Source organism: Cinclus cinclus, chromosome 10, assembly GCF_963662255.1.
Source record: "Cinclus cinclus chromosome 10, bCinCin1.1, whole genome shotgun sequence".
In the NCBI taxonomy this organism is placed as follows: domain Eukaryota; kingdom Metazoa; phylum Chordata; class Aves; order Passeriformes; family Cinclidae; genus Cinclus; species Cinclus cinclus.
The window spans coordinates 10,925,891-10,943,447 of record NC_085055.1 but is presented as its reverse complement, the minus strand read 5'-3'; the positions used below and the strand labels follow the sequence as shown (position 1 = coordinate 10,943,447).

The window sequence follows — 17,557 nt, the reverse complement described above, 5'->3', positions numbered from 1 at the left end:
CCAGACTAAGTGAGGCCAAATGTGAACTGAATGGCAACTTCATAGTTCTTCCAGCAGATAACTCCTGCTGGATTTTTGCACCAGCTGAAAGCCTTTATTTTCCTCCCTCCAATGCATATACAATGTAAATTCCTTCAAGTTTCAATTCCTATTCTTCTCCCCATCAATTGCTAGCCCTCTTCTGCTCCCTTCCATCAGTCTTGAGCCCTAAAAAACAAGATTCAAGGAGTAAGAGAAACATGCATTCAATTAATGGTCAGCTTGAAAAATCATGCTTGCTTACAGCAGCATTAGAAGGGAACATGATCTTCTTGTTTCCTGGGCCACTTTCCAATAATTAAAAGCTTCCTTCCTACAAATTTTCTTCAGTGTTCCTACAACATACAACTAAATTCTGAGGAGAGGACCCTGCTATGGGTTCATCTCAATTTCTTTTCTGCATTAACTGTTCATTTCTTACTTGAAATACAGCCTATTTCTACAGAAATAATTATTTCAGAATAAGAATTTATAGGGGTTTATTTTCCTTTCTTAAAACACCACGACTGAATGGTGCCAAACCTTAATAAATCCAGTCCAGTCATAAAAACACTCAATGTAAAAAATTGTTTTGAAGAACTGTCTCACTCCACTCTTATTTTACACTCTCAAGTCCTTGCTTAATTTCTGGGGCTTTCCTATCAGGCTGCACTATAACCAGCAATGGGGTCCAGGCTCCTAAGACATCCTGCTAACTGACACCAACCAGATTTTTTTACATTAGGAGATAAATAATGCATGTAGAATAAAACAGATGCTCATCTGAACTTATGTGAACTTAAGTGGCCAAGGCAAAGTGGAACCCAGCCCATGAGCTTGCAGAAAACCAAAGGATGTTTTAAAGACAGCTGCTACCTTACTAACATGAGGAGAAATCAAAGATTAAAACTAACACTGAACTGAGAGTGTTACTTGTAGAAGAATGTTGCCTACAGTTGATGACTTTACCCTGCCAGAGATAAACAGCCCCTCCGTCTTTGAGGCATGGATTAAGGACTGGAGATGATATTGCATCCTGTTACTAGATCCCTGTCCCAGCCACATGGACGCTCATTCCTGAGCACAAGAACAGCTGCTTTTCGTTGCAGGAGCAAGAGCAGAGCAAAGAAAGGCTGCCAGAGGGGCAGTGGCTGCCACGGGACAGACATCCATCTGACCTGGGCAGGCGTGAGGTTTATTTCAGTGCTTTCCTCCCAAGGACGAGCTTGCGCAGGGACAGATAAAGCACTGCACGATCCTTCCTGCCAAGCACAGGAAATAAAAAAGCTGCCCAGGGTGTCACAGGGAGGTCTGTCTCCAGAAGGTTTGCTCTGAAGCTGCCGTCACATCCCTCAGTGGCCACTCATCACAAGCAGCTCTGCAGAGGGACTGCCAGCACAGCACTGCCCTCCTTACCCTCGTTGAACTCCCGGCTCAGCTCGTGGTTTGGGCAGCGTTTGACCACTTCGGTGACGTGTTCAGCTTTCTTGTAGACTGGCATAGCCCTGATGACAGCTCCCTGAGGTGGTGGGGTCATCACTTTGATCTGGATGGGACATGTCTTGGCGATCTGGCAGTACAGCTTTTTCAGTTCGGTGGAATACTGAATGGGGAACAGACCAAAAGAGAGTCAGGAGCTCAGCTAGGGGTGAAGGCACACCAGGAATATGGAGATGGCTTTGTCCAGGTAACAAAGCACCAGCCACTGCACAGGTACTACATTTGTTTGCACAACAGCCGTGCTTCCAGAAAAGTGACAGAACCCCTAGACCTCTATAGGCTGTAAAATAGCAAAGCATAAATCTATATACTAGCTTTCCCAAAGGCAAAAATCTTCAGATAAAGAGCACTTCAGTTATTTGAACAAATAAAGCCTTTATTTCTCTTGGGAACACACTCCCTCTAGCACGGGACACCCATTACCCACCTAACAAAACAGATGCTATTCTTTTCACAGCATCCTGTAATCCTGGAAGCACTCAAAACCACAGACATAAAAGTGTTTCATCCTGTATTCTAAGAAGCCCTCCTACTCTTCCAAAGGGATTAAATAAAAACATGAAACTTGGTACTGAATACTACTTGAAAACAAGACTCTGATCAACTGGGAAGTTATACAATATCTGACACTTCACTCACCTTCTTAAAACCACCTCCTACATTTACTGAACATAGCTATAATAATCCCCTCACTTCTGAAATCCAAGCATTAAATGCAAAAATGAGGTAAAAAAAACCAACCCCATAGCATTTTTTTTTTCAAAGGCCAGAAGAGCTGAACAGCTCAAAGAGCAGCCCATGGTGACCATAACCTAGAGCATAACACAGCAGCTGCCTCCAAAGGGAGGCTGTCACCATGCAAGGAGCACTTGGAACAGAACAAGATGCACTTACTCACTGTGCTAATTTGGAGCATATTAGATTTCTCTTAAGATGTTCCCCACTAAAACAGTAAACTAATGCAGCTTTTTTGTGGAGTGGGTTCACATCTGGAAACCTTTACTCAGCAAGACATCGAGGCTGAAGTTGGTGGTTTCTTTACAAAACCCCTCACCAAAATAAAGGCATCTGCTTAGCAAGGAGGATGGCAAGGGAAGACTCAAGTGGTTCAGTATCATACAACTTAAATGCATTTTCCTGGCTATCGCACGTGAAGGAGACTCTCTAGACTCACCTACTGTAGAAGGCTGTTCCAAAAAACAGCAGGTTTTTCAAAACCCTACTCTAGAGGCTTTCATTTTCCTCCTGGTATTCAGACATTCATGACTGCAGAGCTCTCCCTGTAACTCTAACAATGTAACCCACAGGAATTCCCGGCATTTCCCCATCTCCCTGTCCTCTGTTCTTGCAGACAAAGAAAAGTGAAAGCCCCAAGGTGGTTGTTTCCTCACAAGGAAAGGTCTCTAGCAGGCATGAGCCAATAGAGCCCCGTTCCCAGCTGTTCAAACACAGTGGCAGGTTCACGCTGGTCAAGAGAACCCTGTGGCCGTGGACCCCACTGGGACAGGGAGAGCCAGCATGTGCACGAGCGGGTGGCAGATGATGCAGCAGAAAAAGGATTAGCTAGTGATAGTGAGGGATTATTTGCATTTCAGAGTGTACACACTGCTAACATAGGAAAAACCAAACTTGCAAGAGACACTGAGTAGGAAAGAGGGATTAAACATAAGCCAAGGCAGTCCCTTCCCTCCTCACTCAACACCATCCTGCCATGTGGCAGAGAAGATGCTACAGGCATTTAAGATACAAAAAAAAATTAAAATAAAAAATACTTCTTTAAAATGCAAAGGCCAAATTGTGCAATGCATTTTATGTGCCTGCAGGCTAGAGATTAAACCCACGAAGGATTTACCCAGCCCGCAGAAACAAGGAACATGCCAAACAATTACAAAAAAAGTTGCGAAACAGATCTAGATGGTGATTTATATTGTACATCTTTTAAACCTGAAATTCCTTATTGTTTTTTAATTAAAAAGCAATTCCTTACTGAAGGTAAGGATGAGCTCACCATGTTGTCTTTTCATCTCAAAAGGTAGAAAAATAATTACTTATATTTAAAAAGGAAAACCTGCAAAGCATTGTTTCCTTTAACACATCAGATTGCTCATAGCACTGTGAAGGTTTCAAGGACAGAAAGCCTCAAAAATCTCAAAAAGCCATCTAATCACTTGGATGCCTTAACATCAGTGAAGCATAAAGAAATTAGGCACCCAAAGGTGATAGGCTGAAATGCAAGCATAAATATAGTGAAGAGCAGTGGTGCACAGAGGGCACAGCACATGCCAGGAGGCAATGTGTCCAGTGTCTGCTGGCCTCCGGAGAATTGAACAAATGGAAAGAGACACCCTCAGTCACTGATCAGGACTCGTGGTGCTGTCTGTAGTTTTATGCATAACATCTTAGAAAGCTGGGGTTACAAGAAAGTGTCAAGACAAAAATCCACTGCTTTCAGAAAGATTGAGATGTACCCAAGCCAGCATGGTACGGAGGCTCATGATCAAACAGCACAGCCCATCTGGGAGCAAAGGGATCTGCTCTTCATTCACCCTTTAGCTACGACCAGCAAGGAAGACATTGGACCCACACCCTAAATTCACAGAGAGCAAAGAGCCAAGAGCTAATGGGTTATGATGAACAAGCCTATCCAACAAAGAAACACAGAACAGGCTCAAAAGCTGCATGTTCCAGCCAACAGCTTGAACTTGGCATGTCAGGAAAGGAGAGTAACCAGTAGCCCACCTCTGCCTCTGAGACACAGGAAAATTAAAGAGCAGTGCCCAGCAGAGTCAAAAGAGGCAACAGGGGCTGAGCTGCCTTTCTGTCACCTGATTGCAAGAGTTCAAGCCTCACAGGCACTGCACAGGGCTTGGGGACATGGCACAGAGCCATTGTTTCACATCTACCCCAGGCACAGCCGCCTGGGAGCGTGTAATCACTGAAGGGACAGTCATTTAACACCGGTGTAAATCTGTCCACAGGGTACCTGCTGTCAGACAGAGAGGGACTCGAGTTTCCCACCCAGCCAACTTTGCTGCAACCAGGAGTAACCTGATGCACAGCCATTTACTGGCATAAATAGATGCCAAGAACTAGGTCATGGTGACTTCGTCCTGGATCAGTGATAATCGCTATATCCACAGAGCAAGACAGGATATTGTATATAGATTTCAAAGCAAAGGCGCTTCAGAAAGAAAACCGGAGGCAGGAGCTGGTTGTGCGCTCAGTGCCTGCAAGCAAGGATCACAGCACCTCCTGGCAGAATGATGCTCCTCAGTGGTCCCAGACCATCCCACCCTGCAGGAGATGACAGTCCCCCTGGTCAGCATTTTTCTGTGAACTGACAGTCACCATATGAGGGGTAAGATGTGAGCAATTCCCAGAAATCCAAAGCATGACTATTACTCCACACATTTGAGCAGGAAAACTAGATTAATTAGGAGTACAAATACAAAAAATGTGCTTGACCAAACAAGTCTATCAGTGAACAAGATGACGACAACCATTATCTAGCAGGAGGAACAAAGGTTGTGCCAACAGCCTGAGGAGTACACAACACCACTTCCAGAGTACAGACCTGAAACCCATTTAAAACAAAAGAGCTGAGCCTGGAAATGTGTTATCTGCTCAAGAGGGAGAGGAAAGAGCTTTGGCTTGGACTTTTCTTCAGTTTCACTGCTGCCTGTCATGAATTTAGCTTTTTGCTTAACAATAAATTTTAAAAGGAAAGATAAAACATTCCAGTGCCTGCAGCTCTGCTCTCCCCACCTGCCTGTGCAGACTGTATTACCCACTCTTGGCACCCTGGCTGCTAATTCAGTATCACAATACACACACCAGCTACCATAAGGCAACACCTGTCTGACTGCTCAGCAAGCCCCTTCTACTGAAGGTGTGTCAACAAAGGGTTGAAAGGCAAAAGCAAAACATTTGACTCTCAAATGAAGAATTTTTGCTAGAAAGGACTGCAGTCTCCTGAAAGTAAGTGCTCAATGCAATACAAGCCACAATGGCTTTTTACTGAGTATTCAATTCCTCTGCAAAACTGATGCAGTGAAATCCCCCAAACGGTACTTTTGCAATTTACCTCTAATATCTGTCTTACCATCTGATCCAGCAGAGGGATTATGGCTTCTAAACCTTTAAAAGGAGTGGGGTTCAGTCAGCTCTACAAATGCTGATGGATGTCAGCCTGAAGGTGATCCCAGAGGTTGGCTTAAGGCATTACAGCTCCCTGAGCCCCTCCTGCTCAGATCAACAGGTCTTTCAAATCTTGTGCAATCTTCTTTCAAGTAGCCATGTTTTAGTCCAACTCAGTTAACTAGATTAATTTTACTTGATGTTTTCAAAGCTGTCAATCAGCTATGCTTTCTCCCCTACCAAACTAACTTCCAAAGGGGGGGAAAAAAAAAACAGGTTAGAAGAGTGGGAATGCAACAGCTACCTGCACCAAAGTATTCACAGGTGAATACAAGGAGAGCCACAAAGAATTAGAAAATAATTTTAATATGTTTTAATTATTTAGGAGAAAATAAAAGGCAGCAGGAAGAAAGGAAGCTACCAACTAAGAACAAAAAGTGGATTTACACAAGCACCTTAAACAGTTTTGCTATGCTAGACCATGATTTAACTTTGCATTTACAAAAAACCTGCTGGGAGCATGTGGGGGCACATCATAAACACAAGTGTGCACATGCACACACGCTCTCAGGAACCAACTTGTACCCAGAGGACACTCAGTGAAGAGGAGCTGCACCAGGAGTGCTGCACACATGGACATCTCCTTCCAGATTTAACCTCCAGCTCAGCATAGCCTTAACCCCATGGCTCACGAGCTGACTTGTTGCAGCTCCAGTTTGAAGTCCTCCGTCATACCAGACTCCAGAGAAAAGCAGACAGCTTGCTGCTTGTGGGCACAGATGGTATTCAAACCATGGGCACGGCCAACAGGTCCAGTGATCCACCAGGTGTGGCAACAACCCCCAGCCTCACAGCCCGGGCCACCAGAGGGACGGACACACCCGTGGGCACCCCCCATCTGCAAGGGAAGCCATCCTGGACGCCCGGGAGCATGGGAGGGGATGCTGATGCAGCCCCACCATTGCTTTGCAGGCATTCACCAAGTTTATCTACCCCGGGGCAAAGGAAAAACCATGTCACACTCTCTTCCCTCTTGAGGAAGGGCAATGAATCACCCAAGGGCGTCCGCCTTTGCAAAGACTTAAACTTCATTTTCCCCTAGGGCTCCTCTGCCCCCTCCCCGTCCCCACCACCTCGCCAGGCGCTCACGAACGGAGCTGACGAGTTACTAAAATCCTTCCTCCGAGCGCTTTTCCGCGGGAGCCGCAGCCAAAGGCCGCCTGTTGCCACCTGTCAGTCGCGGGGATTAATTACCTGCGCCGGGCGGGGAGCGGCACATTCCTGCCGGCCTCGCCCGCCGGGCTGTTGACATCGGGCAGGTGGGCCCCGCATCCCCCCGGCCGCCCGCACCGAGGGGGGACGCGACCCGCGGGTGCTGGGGACCGGCACGGGCTGGGGGGGGGAGGGACACGGCACGGGGCTGCCCCGGGGCACCGGCAGCTGCGGCGCCTCGCAAATCTTAGCGAAAAAAAATAAATAAATAAACACACGGGTGCGCGTGTGTGTGCGGTGTGCGCTGACCTGCTTAGGTAAACGGGGAAGGGGAGGGCTGGCGGGGAGGAGAGAGGACAAACGTAGCCCGCGGACAGGGATTCAGGGTGCGGCGGGTCCCGCCGGCCCCGGCAGACGGACAGCTCCGCGTCCCCGCTCCTCCCCGCGTCCCTGCGAGCAGCACTCCCCGTCCCGTCCCGACCCCAGCACCTGCGAACACACCCCGACTCGGAGGGCGGGATGGAAAGGGGACATGCACACGTGGGCACGGTATAGAAGACCGCCTGAAATTCCCAAAAATACCCAATGGAGAGCATCTGCTAGATTCTCACATCTTTAGGAAAATAAAGGTAATGCCTTCGTATTACAATATTCAGCATCTCACTTGAGGCTCCCCAGGGGTTTTAATTCAAAACTACCTCCATCAGGATGTATCACCTCTACCTACCACTGTCAGCACAGCCACGATAATAACAGAAATAACAGATCATTTCCCATACTGCTTTTGCACTATTCTAACTGTGAAAACTTTACATATGTGGGCTTTTGCATTTCAGCTTCATACCTACAGACTTAGTTCATCCACAAATGAAGTTGTGGCTGAGGTTCAGCTCGAATACAGTTTCAAAAACAAACGACAACAAAAAAGAACCAACTGAAAAGTAGCCTGTAAAAAGGAAAAAGCCTCAAATGGAAAACTTTGGAAACAAGCTTGACACTTTTTTTGATACTAAGTGAAAGGTGTAAAAGGAAGGCTTTGCTCTGATTTTGTGAGCTAATTTCCTTTGCTAGTCTACAATTAAAATATTTTTGAAATTAATTTATTTAAAACCAGAATCATAAGTCCTGTAGTCAAATGGTCCTAGCTTGTGCAGCCAGTTCACACACTGCTTGTGTACTTGTGTCCCATTTCTCTGCCAGCTCCTAAACCAAAACTTTTGCAGTAGCAAACAAGCTTCAGATGCTAAGAATGTCTAGTAATTTACATTTCTAATAGATTGCTTTGCAGCAGAAATTTTGTGACATAGAAGTATGAAATAAAAGCAAATCTGCTGAAAGGCAAGCTGATCTTAACATCTTCCTTGATATATATGTCTGCCAGGGACTTCTCCACTACGAATGCACAACAAAAGAACAACCTATTTGCCTGTCACAGAAAACGTAACATTAAGAAACATACACTTATAGGAGGTTTACACTCAATCTGCCCAAACTCACCTACTGGCTATGATGTGTTAAATTTCAGCAGAATAGTGAGGGGTGATCAACATTAGTCTAAAAAATTACTTAAAATTGGTTCTGGAAAATATTCAATTCATTAGTAAGCCAACACAATTCAACAGCAAAATTTTTAATCATTGTAGCGACTGCCAAAGCAGCTTTGTGAATAACTCCACTGTATTTCTTCCCTCCTTCCACAGCCCTGCTACTCTCAAAGACGCATGCTTACTCCACATCCTCCTAGCAAGAGGATAACCCACTGCTAACAAAGCACTACACTGCAGTTACAGATGTTTTCATCCCTATAAAATACACACACCTGCTTGCAGGTAATGCAAGCCAGTGGACAGTACACATATGACCACCTTTGCCTACATGCAACTAAGCTGATTGTATTACCTCAAGCATCAGAGCAGCTGAACACTACAACAGTGACATAAGCAGCAATAGTCCTTCCAGGCAATTCTACTCATTACACCAGAATGCATACTCCAATGCTGCAGGCAAAAACCTCCAGGACTTGATTTAGCAAAAAAATCTTCAGCATATGCTTAACTTTTGGCAGCACAGTTAACCACCACCCACTCAAGTCAGTGTGCCTTTGCGTAAGGGAATTTATCAACTCAAACCTGAATTTAAGATCTGATTCAACCTGCATTTTAATGGAAATCCAATTTCTGTTATAAAGGACTCCAGAAATGAACTGAAAAGAACATATTCAGGCTCTCAGCAAAAAGCAACCCAAACAGCAAACAGCAAACCCACCCCACCACATACTGCTCCTGACTCATGTGCCTTGGCCTCTGATATTGAGCACCAGAACTTGTTCTGCTCATGGACTACTTTAAGTAAAGTCCAAGTTGGCCATTTCAAATATCCTCCTAGCTTGGTGTGGGGGATTCAGCCTTCTTACAGTCATCTGTCTCAAGCTCAGATGAAGAGGAAAGCTGCTATGTTTCCTATTAGCCTCCCAGATCTCACTTGTTTCAAGTTCACATGTTGCAGCATGCTCCATCCTACCAGCCAAACTCCAAAAACTCAGCTAGAGGAAACATCACCTGGAGTAACCAGACACCAATTTTTAGTGCATCTCGCCATTACTTTTGTCCCCTGCTGAAAGCCAAAGGGTGATGAACTCCGCCTTGAGGGAGAAGCACAGCAATTCATAAAGGTTGTTCAGTTAAGACAAAGTAAACAACAAAGCAAAAATTCCAAAGCTTACCAAAATTTGTCTGCTCCCACCAATTCTAACCTAATTTCAAAAACATGAGTTAGCAGTAGAAATTCCAGACAAGAAGGTCAGATCTTGCAGCCCCATAGAGAGAGTAGATAGCGGCTTTGGGCTGTCTGCAATTTGTGATACAGATACAGGTTCAGGTAGCTGCACACCAGCTAGAGATCAGGGGAAGAAGCAAGGTACAAGGAAATGATTAATGTAAGGCATTAGTACAAAACTTATTTTAGTTCCTTCATCTGCAAATAAGGGGATTTCATTAATAACTCAGAGGAAAGTGAATGAGTCATTCATACAGTGTATCTGTTACGCCAGAGGGAAGCCAAGCCTTACAAGAGAACACATTAAACCCCCCCCTACACACACACACACACAACACCAACAACGTAACAAAGTTGGTCTGGCAATATAGCCTTTTCAATCAGCAACATCCCAAGCCTGCACATTAGTGGCAGAGTCAGCCCCAGAACTATCAGGCACTCTGCCACAGACTGCACAAGCCATTCAACACCCTGGAAAGCAGGACACTTTACTAGATGGTGACAGATTTCCACCCAAATTCTGGCTCATGCCAAGGGACTGGCCTACTTGTAAAATACCACAGGGTCAGCACGTTGTAAGGGTAAGAGTATTTACATCAAATACTGGCCCGTTTTCTTAGCTAGGGCACAGCCAGGCTCACAGGAGATGCAAACCAGTCTTTGCACATTCAATCTGATACAGCAAAGAAAGCTCAAGCAATTCAAAGCTGAAAAAAAGGTTCAGTGTCTTGGGACCACTCATACTAAACACCTTTGCCCAGATACATTTTCTATCCTACTCATTCTTTCTTGTCTTCAGTTTCAGATTCAATAAACTTTACAAAAAGGGCAAAAAACCCCTGGAGAACTTCACATACAAATAATTTGTATTTTTTTTTTCCTTGCCTTCCTACAGTGGTACCGCTGTTGTGCTGTGACCAAGTGCAGGACCTCTCCCTGACTGTTTCTGGAGTGGGGAAACTGGCCAATGCACCTTAGGGAGCAGGGCTGGTAGCTAACTGGGAAGCCAAGGGGCTCAGCTGTGAACTGGAATAAATCCAGGGGCCACCAACCAAGTCAGTAAATGAATACTCCTCTGGATGTACACTCTCAACAAAGACCAAATATCTCAGATGGACAAAGGTGATCCCCTTTCTCCTGTTCATTTGGCTTCCCCTCCTGTTTCTTCCACCTGAGGGAAGGTGCAGATGCCTCTGCATCCTTCTAACAGATTATTAATCACACCTATGGGAGACGATGGAAGGGAAGACAAAGTATTAAATCTGACAGGCTCTCAAAGTGGCAGTGCCAGTGAAATGAATCATTAAGGTGAGTAACTTTCCTGTTTACTTCATAGGCTCTGAGTCCCCCCCGCTCCTTCCTCCCTGCCTAGATGTGGGCAGGACCCATCAAGGCAAAGCTTTGGAAGCAAGCAGCAGCGTCCCCAATTTCTACATAAATGCTGCAGGCCAAAGAGCAAAGGCAAGTTCCAACTGAGTCCTTGACAGTAATCAAGCACTGCGGCGCCTCTAGTCTTGTCTTGTGCATACCTTGCAAGTAGCATCATGTCTTCCCAGGGAGATTTCACTGGCACAGCACGCAAGCGCCTTGTTCCTTAGCTTCTATCTCAGAAAAAGAAACTCCCAAAAACACATACACACACTCCCTTGCTTTTATGCTCCAAGGGAGACCATTTCCCTCTACATCTTAAGTGCACTGTTAGAAGCCTGTTCAGAACAAAGTTCTGAGTTTGCCAGAAATCTCTTTTGCTCCTGTGCAGAAAGGATAGTGCCAGACCCTTGCCGAAATGGCACTGAGTCTTCTCTGTTCATGTCCAGGAAACTATCCTGAGTCAGATCTTATTACATTTTAAACTAAGTGCAAGTACCAGCAAGTCTCTTCCATGATAACAGCCAGGGCCTGTCCCGTTTCCTGATCACATTACGCTCAACTTCCAGAATTACATCTATGCAAATATTGTTCTCCTGCTTGTCAAGCATTTCATTGATAATTAGAGTGAAAAGCCAGCAAAGCTTTTCTGGCCAGGATGGTGAGCGAGATGACAGACTCACACAGAGACACCAAGCAAAGACAAATACTCTTCCTCTGTATGAAAACCACCAGAAAAGGGCCCTCTCCTTCTCCTAGACAACACAGAATCCAGACTGAGCCAAAACATTCCTGCAAACATCCCTCTGTTCTCTGGAATCATTGGCACAATGAGACCACACTCTAGCTCTGAGTCACAGTGAAAAACATAAGGATTAGGAATGACAAATTACACCTAACTGAGCAAGTCATAGTTTTACTAAGAACATAAAGATGCAGTAACTCAGATCTAAGTTAGATCAATAAAGCATGACAGCAGCTCCAGAACACTTTGGATGAAAAGTGACTAAATCAAACGTTTAAACATGTTATTCATACAATTAAGCTTTGGGGGTGAATAGCAAGAAAGTCAGCTATTACAGCATTTGCAGAGTTCTGGGATCTGTATTTTATGCAGACCCTCCTCCTTCTCAGCTTTCTTCTATCCTCCGTGACCTAACTAAGCACAGCCCTTGAGTCAACTCCTGTGGTTTCTCCTGAGCCTACTTTCAAAGTCAAGACATGATTCAGCAAGGTGTTTAAGCAGATGCCTACCTTTAAGGCTGGGAACAGCCTTGCTGACTCCAACAGAACCCAAGAGATTTCACTGGGAACATTCACGTGCTAGAGGTTATGCACTCACTCAAGTGCCTTACTGAACAGAGACCTTGATTTTCCTACACACCGTGGGAAACAATTCATCAAGTTCCATGCTGAGGAACACAGCAGAGCTGCTGCTACACCATCAGGATATTCCCTGCCCAAAACACAGCACCTTGCCCCCAGCCAGCCAGTGAGGTCAATGCTGTAGCATCTTCTCTGCTGGGAAAATCAACAAACCTATACCAGGTTTGTGGTACTCCTTCATTTTGTCTCCTACTCCCTGGAGCTGTACAACTTCAGCAAAGGGAAGAAAGCTGTTCCACAGATTAGCATTTGCAAAGGGAGGAGGGCTTGCAATGAGTTCAGAAAATGTTAGCAGCAGTCCTTCCTCAGGGACTCACCAGAGAAATAACAAGTCTTCAGTTTCGCATCTCCTGCTCCCTAAGAGTAGAATGTAAAAACACATCCCAGTGGACATGCAAGCTAAAGGGAATTGTGCAGTAACATGTCACAAGAAATGGAAGGCTTGAACACAGCACAGTTCAGATCTGATTTTTAGGCTGCTTTGAAACTTCAGCAAGAAAGCACAGAAGTATAAAGAGAGCTTGCATGGACTTGGATGCACTTCACAGGCAGATCTGCCTGCTAGGGAAACTCAAAAGGAACGACTACCCGAACATTCCATGACATAACAGATCTATAAATTATTGGAAATAGATTGCATCCAGTCTCTCAATACCTAGCAATTGATTTATTTCACTTGGTAGCAAAGATAATGCCATCTGCATGATGTAACTAAAAACATAACAGAAATTCATGTGGATTTAGATGCAAATCCTTGCAACCACAATCTGAAGATGGCTTTCCAAGGAAAACACTGAACAGCCCTTTGTCCCTGCAGACCTCACTACTCTACACTGCTTCATTTGCAAAATGCAGGCTCTGAAGACCCCAAGCAACAGATGCTTTGTGAGAAGACCTAGCCCATTCAAAGCAAGACTGCTTTCCCAAGCAAAAAGCAGTCTTTGTTACTGGGTAACAATGAGAACAAGAATAGTTCCCTGGGAAACACAATTTTAAAGTCAGATTTCCCAACTAACCACACCCAATTAATAAGTAATGCCATGTTTTTGAGTGATTGTGGAATCCCAGATTTTTTACCAGTTCCAATTTTGCGATTTTCTCTAACATCACAACAACAACAACAAAAGGAAACAAACACCTATTGTGATCTTACATAGGTGGCAGGTAATAAAAGACAAGCCCCTTCCTCACTAAAAAGGAGTAAAACAAAATAGAACAAAACAAGACAGTTGCAACATCAGACGTTATTCACTCACGCTGTCTGGCACTCCCATTTTCCTTACAGCTCATATGTGGTGCATCAGAGAAAGGTGCAAAGTCTCCACGGACAGGACATGCTATTGCCCTGCATGACGTTGTGCAGATGAATTCCTGTCCTAGCAGAAAGCAAGCTTTGTTCTGAGACAGCTACCATGAATCTCATAAGCCCGCACCACTGCAAGTACTACCAAGGGTAACGCTTAAAAGCATCCTCTTAGCAGCTCGGAATGCAATGCTATCCAAATGAAAAGGCAGGAGAAGGGCTAGAACTAACACTAGCAACCCATTTGCAAGTGTAGCTCATTGAAGACAATCAACTGGAATGAAAAGTCAAGGACTTGGAACCTGCAAGAGTTCACTGCCTCACTAGAATTTTACCAGCCACTACGTAGAGGAAGACACCATTAAAAAATTGACTCTTCCCATCCACCAGCTTCTCACCTGAACAGAAAAAAGTTCACAGGGAAGTAAATATTTGGCTCTCCAGCTTCAGACAGCAAAGCACCAGGATGCAGAAAAACCCCACATAGGATCAGAGATACTACAAAACACACAACAAGGATGTGACCATGCTACTGCTGTGACAGACAGCAGTTCACTCTTGTATGAAGGTAAAGTGCAAGGCTCCTTTGCACAAAGCACTGGGTTAGAGGGGAAAAAAAAAAAAAAAAAAAAAAAAAAGACACCCCAATTTTACAAAATGTGGAGGCAACAGATTGAAACACTCCAGAGGGAGGCACTTGGGAAGAAGGAGGCTGGTGAGGGAGGAGAAGCCCTAGCCACAGCACACCATCTACCTGACCCTGGCAGACACCAAGGAATAGAGGCCCAGCTAGACTGTAACTGTTGCCATGCATTTCTTATTTAAATGCAATTTGTTTAATCTCAAGTTGGATTCAACCATCAAAGGCTCTCTTCTGTAGCACACTGACAGTTCTCGCTAAATCTCTGCACCTTTAATCCTTTAATTAGCCAAGAAATATGCAATCTCAACTCTTCCACCAACCTAAGCTAATTTTCTGCACGAAGCTTCCAACTCCTATAGGTTACAGGTTTTAGCTGCTTGTGTAGCCAAGGGGAAAAATACTAAAAAAAAACCCAAAAAAAAATAAAACCAAAAAAAACCCCCAAAAAAACCACACACACCCCCAAAACCCCATTCCCACAGAGGCTGATGTGTGCCACTCCAAGGAGCAAGCTTCTTGCAAATCCTTGCAGAAATAAGAGGGACCCACTTTTCCATTGCAGTAGTGGGCTAGGAGGCATAATTACATTACCCAATTCAGATAAAGAGCCAACAGAGGTTTCTGGGAACAAGGCAATGTTTGCACAGGACAGGGATAAAAACTGGAGTGTCAGGCCAATGCTTGACTAAGAGCGTCATTAGTGGCCTCAGCCATCTTTCTCAGTGGGATGGGAGCAAGCAAACAGAACACCAGACAGTCTCTCACTTTGGAAACTCTCCCCAAGAGAGGGCATTTCTCCAGAGACGAGCCCTGATATTTCTCAAAAGTGTCACAGCAACCCAGCTCTGAAGGAAGAAATGGAAGACTGCATAAGCCACCAGAGCATCAGGACAGACCCATCTGGGAAGCTGGAAATACATATCAGGTGCTTCATGCAGCCCCAGCAAGAGCAAACTCAAGGAAGGACAAGAGGGCTGCCTGTATTATTCTTGTCTGAAGCCCTAAGCACGTTAGAGTGAAGTATAATCTGCACCTAAACACAACCCTGACCATCTCTCTGGGTCAGGATGAGTTTGCAGGGCAAGGCAAAAGCAAACAGTGCTCTCGCTCATGGTCATGGTGCAGCTACAGGGACTGCTAGCTGACCACATGTCCGTGTATGACATACAGGGAAAGAAGTTCAGGCACAGCAAATCATCACTGCACAGCCCCTAAACCAGGCACATTCCAGCTGCAATGTTCCAGAGCCAGTGACCCTGCCCATTGCTGCAGCACTACACAGACACAGCACATCTCTTTCTAGGCACAGCCTGCATGTCCACACAACGCTGCATGGAGCCCAAGGCCATGCCTCCCATGGGTGTTTATCTGCCAAGTGTGGACAAGCTACCTCCTGGTAGCTGGCCAGGGAACACATGTGAACAGCAGCAACAAGAGTCATCAGGGACTTGACAAAGGCATGAAGACTTGGAGTACGAATAACCTCTCTCTGAGGAGCCAGTGCACAGAGGAAGAGCCCTGTTGACATCAAAGGCAGGGGACAGGCATTTGTGCATCTTGCAGTTCTTTAATTTGCTTCTACGTTGACGTCCCGACAAAGATCAGCACATGACCAGGGCTGCCCCTCTTACACAAGCACTTTTGGTGAAGTCACAGCAAGATTTGGTTCTGAAAAAGGGAGAAAAAACCTCAACAGTCTGCTGGTTTTAAGCACTAGCAAAATACTAGCCAGGCAGTACGACAACCCCATCTCTACCTAGAACAGAACACTGGGAATGCAGGCCCCTTTCCTCTGAAAGGATTTTAGAGGCACACTGTTCACACTGACCACCGTAATCAGCCCAAACGAGTCCTCCAGTCTGCTCAGGAAGGAATTCAGCCCATTAGACAAGCAAAAAGATCTGAGTAACAGTTGCTACATTCCACTGAGAACAAATCCCAGGCGCACACAGCCCGCACCTTCAACACCCACACTAGCTGCACGTGCAAGCCTGAAGTACAGCTGCATGTACATCTCTGGGGTTGTCTAACAACAACAACAAGAGAACAAAAACAAAAAAACAAACTAAAAAAAAAACCAAAAACCAAAACACCAAAACAATGCAGAGCTCAATATGATGGTGAGAACCATCAGCACAATGATAGGAGAACCTCAGCATGAGAGCCTCTATTGCCAACCTCACCACTCCAGCCACCCCTGAGTCATGTAACTGTTCTCCACTGCCACAGGCCTTCAGAAAGAAGCATTTCAAGTACACCGCCTGCAATTAAAGCCAGGCAAGTGAGCTCTGCAAGCTGCCATTGCAAGATGTTCATGCTAAATTCAGCTCCTACAGGACAAAGAGGATGGGAGTAGCTGGCAAGGAGCTTTGGACTGGGAAGCTGCTCTCCAGGGTCCAGGCAGCCAGCCTGGTCACTGAATCTCTGCACTGTCTTTGATCAAATGCACTAGAGAACAACCTTCCACTGACAGTCCTCAGGCTGAGTACAAAAAAGTAGCAAACAGTTAGCAGATTTGCTCCAGGTCACAAAGCAAGCTCATCTCACAGCACCAAGATGAGCAGAGTTTTTTCTCTATTAAGAAAGGTTAAAAAAAAAAAAAAAAAAAAAAAAAGGAAAGAAAGGAAAAATTGTACTGTGCTCAGAAAGCAGCTAATCAGATTATTAAAGTGCTTGAAAGTTTAATGAAGAAATCAAGGCTATTAAGCAAACATTCAGCTTGATGTCTCTTTTCCTTCTTACCCACCCTTCCTCAATGCATTCAAAACCTCTTTTTGCTATGCTGTAACATGTTTGAACAGGTACTGAGATACAAACAAGTCTTGGCCCCATCTCATACAGAATGGATTGGTTGCAGATGTTCTCCTGCAAGCTACATCTTGCCTCCTGCAAGAGCATTCATCTCCAAAACACATCATTTCACCTAGTTTGCCTGAAGCCAAAACTCAAAGGTTATTTAATTTTTAATATTTTTTATTAACTCTAACATACCTACAGCTGTGCAAGCAAAACCCCATCTGGTTTTTCAAGGCACAAAAAGAGACAAGCAACTAAGTTTAGATAAAAGTAACCAAGTTGGGGCACTCATCTTTCTGCTCACCTCTGCAGGAGCCAACAGCAATGTCAGGGGTGCAATAAAACAAAAACCTGCTATATTTCAGAGTAGCCTGACATATTTCACTATCTTCCTAGGACAAGGCAGACATGAGCTCATA

General features: G+C 45.0%; 1 protein-coding gene across 4 annotated transcripts in view; it reads right to left on the bottom strand.

The window, feature by feature from the left end:
• Positions 1 to 17,557, bottom strand: part of TP63 (tumor protein p63) — a 98,205-nt gene that overhangs the window by 17,534 nt on the left and 63,114 nt on the right. For all 4 annotated transcript variants that reach the window (XM_062499604.1, XM_062499605.1, XM_062499606.1 and 1 more), the window contains one exon: positions 1,435 to 1,621. In XM_062499604.1, coding sequence (XP_062355588.1) covers positions 1,435 to 1,621 — 187 coding nt within the window. The remainder of the gene's footprint in view (positions 1 to 1,434; positions 1,622 to 17,557) is intronic.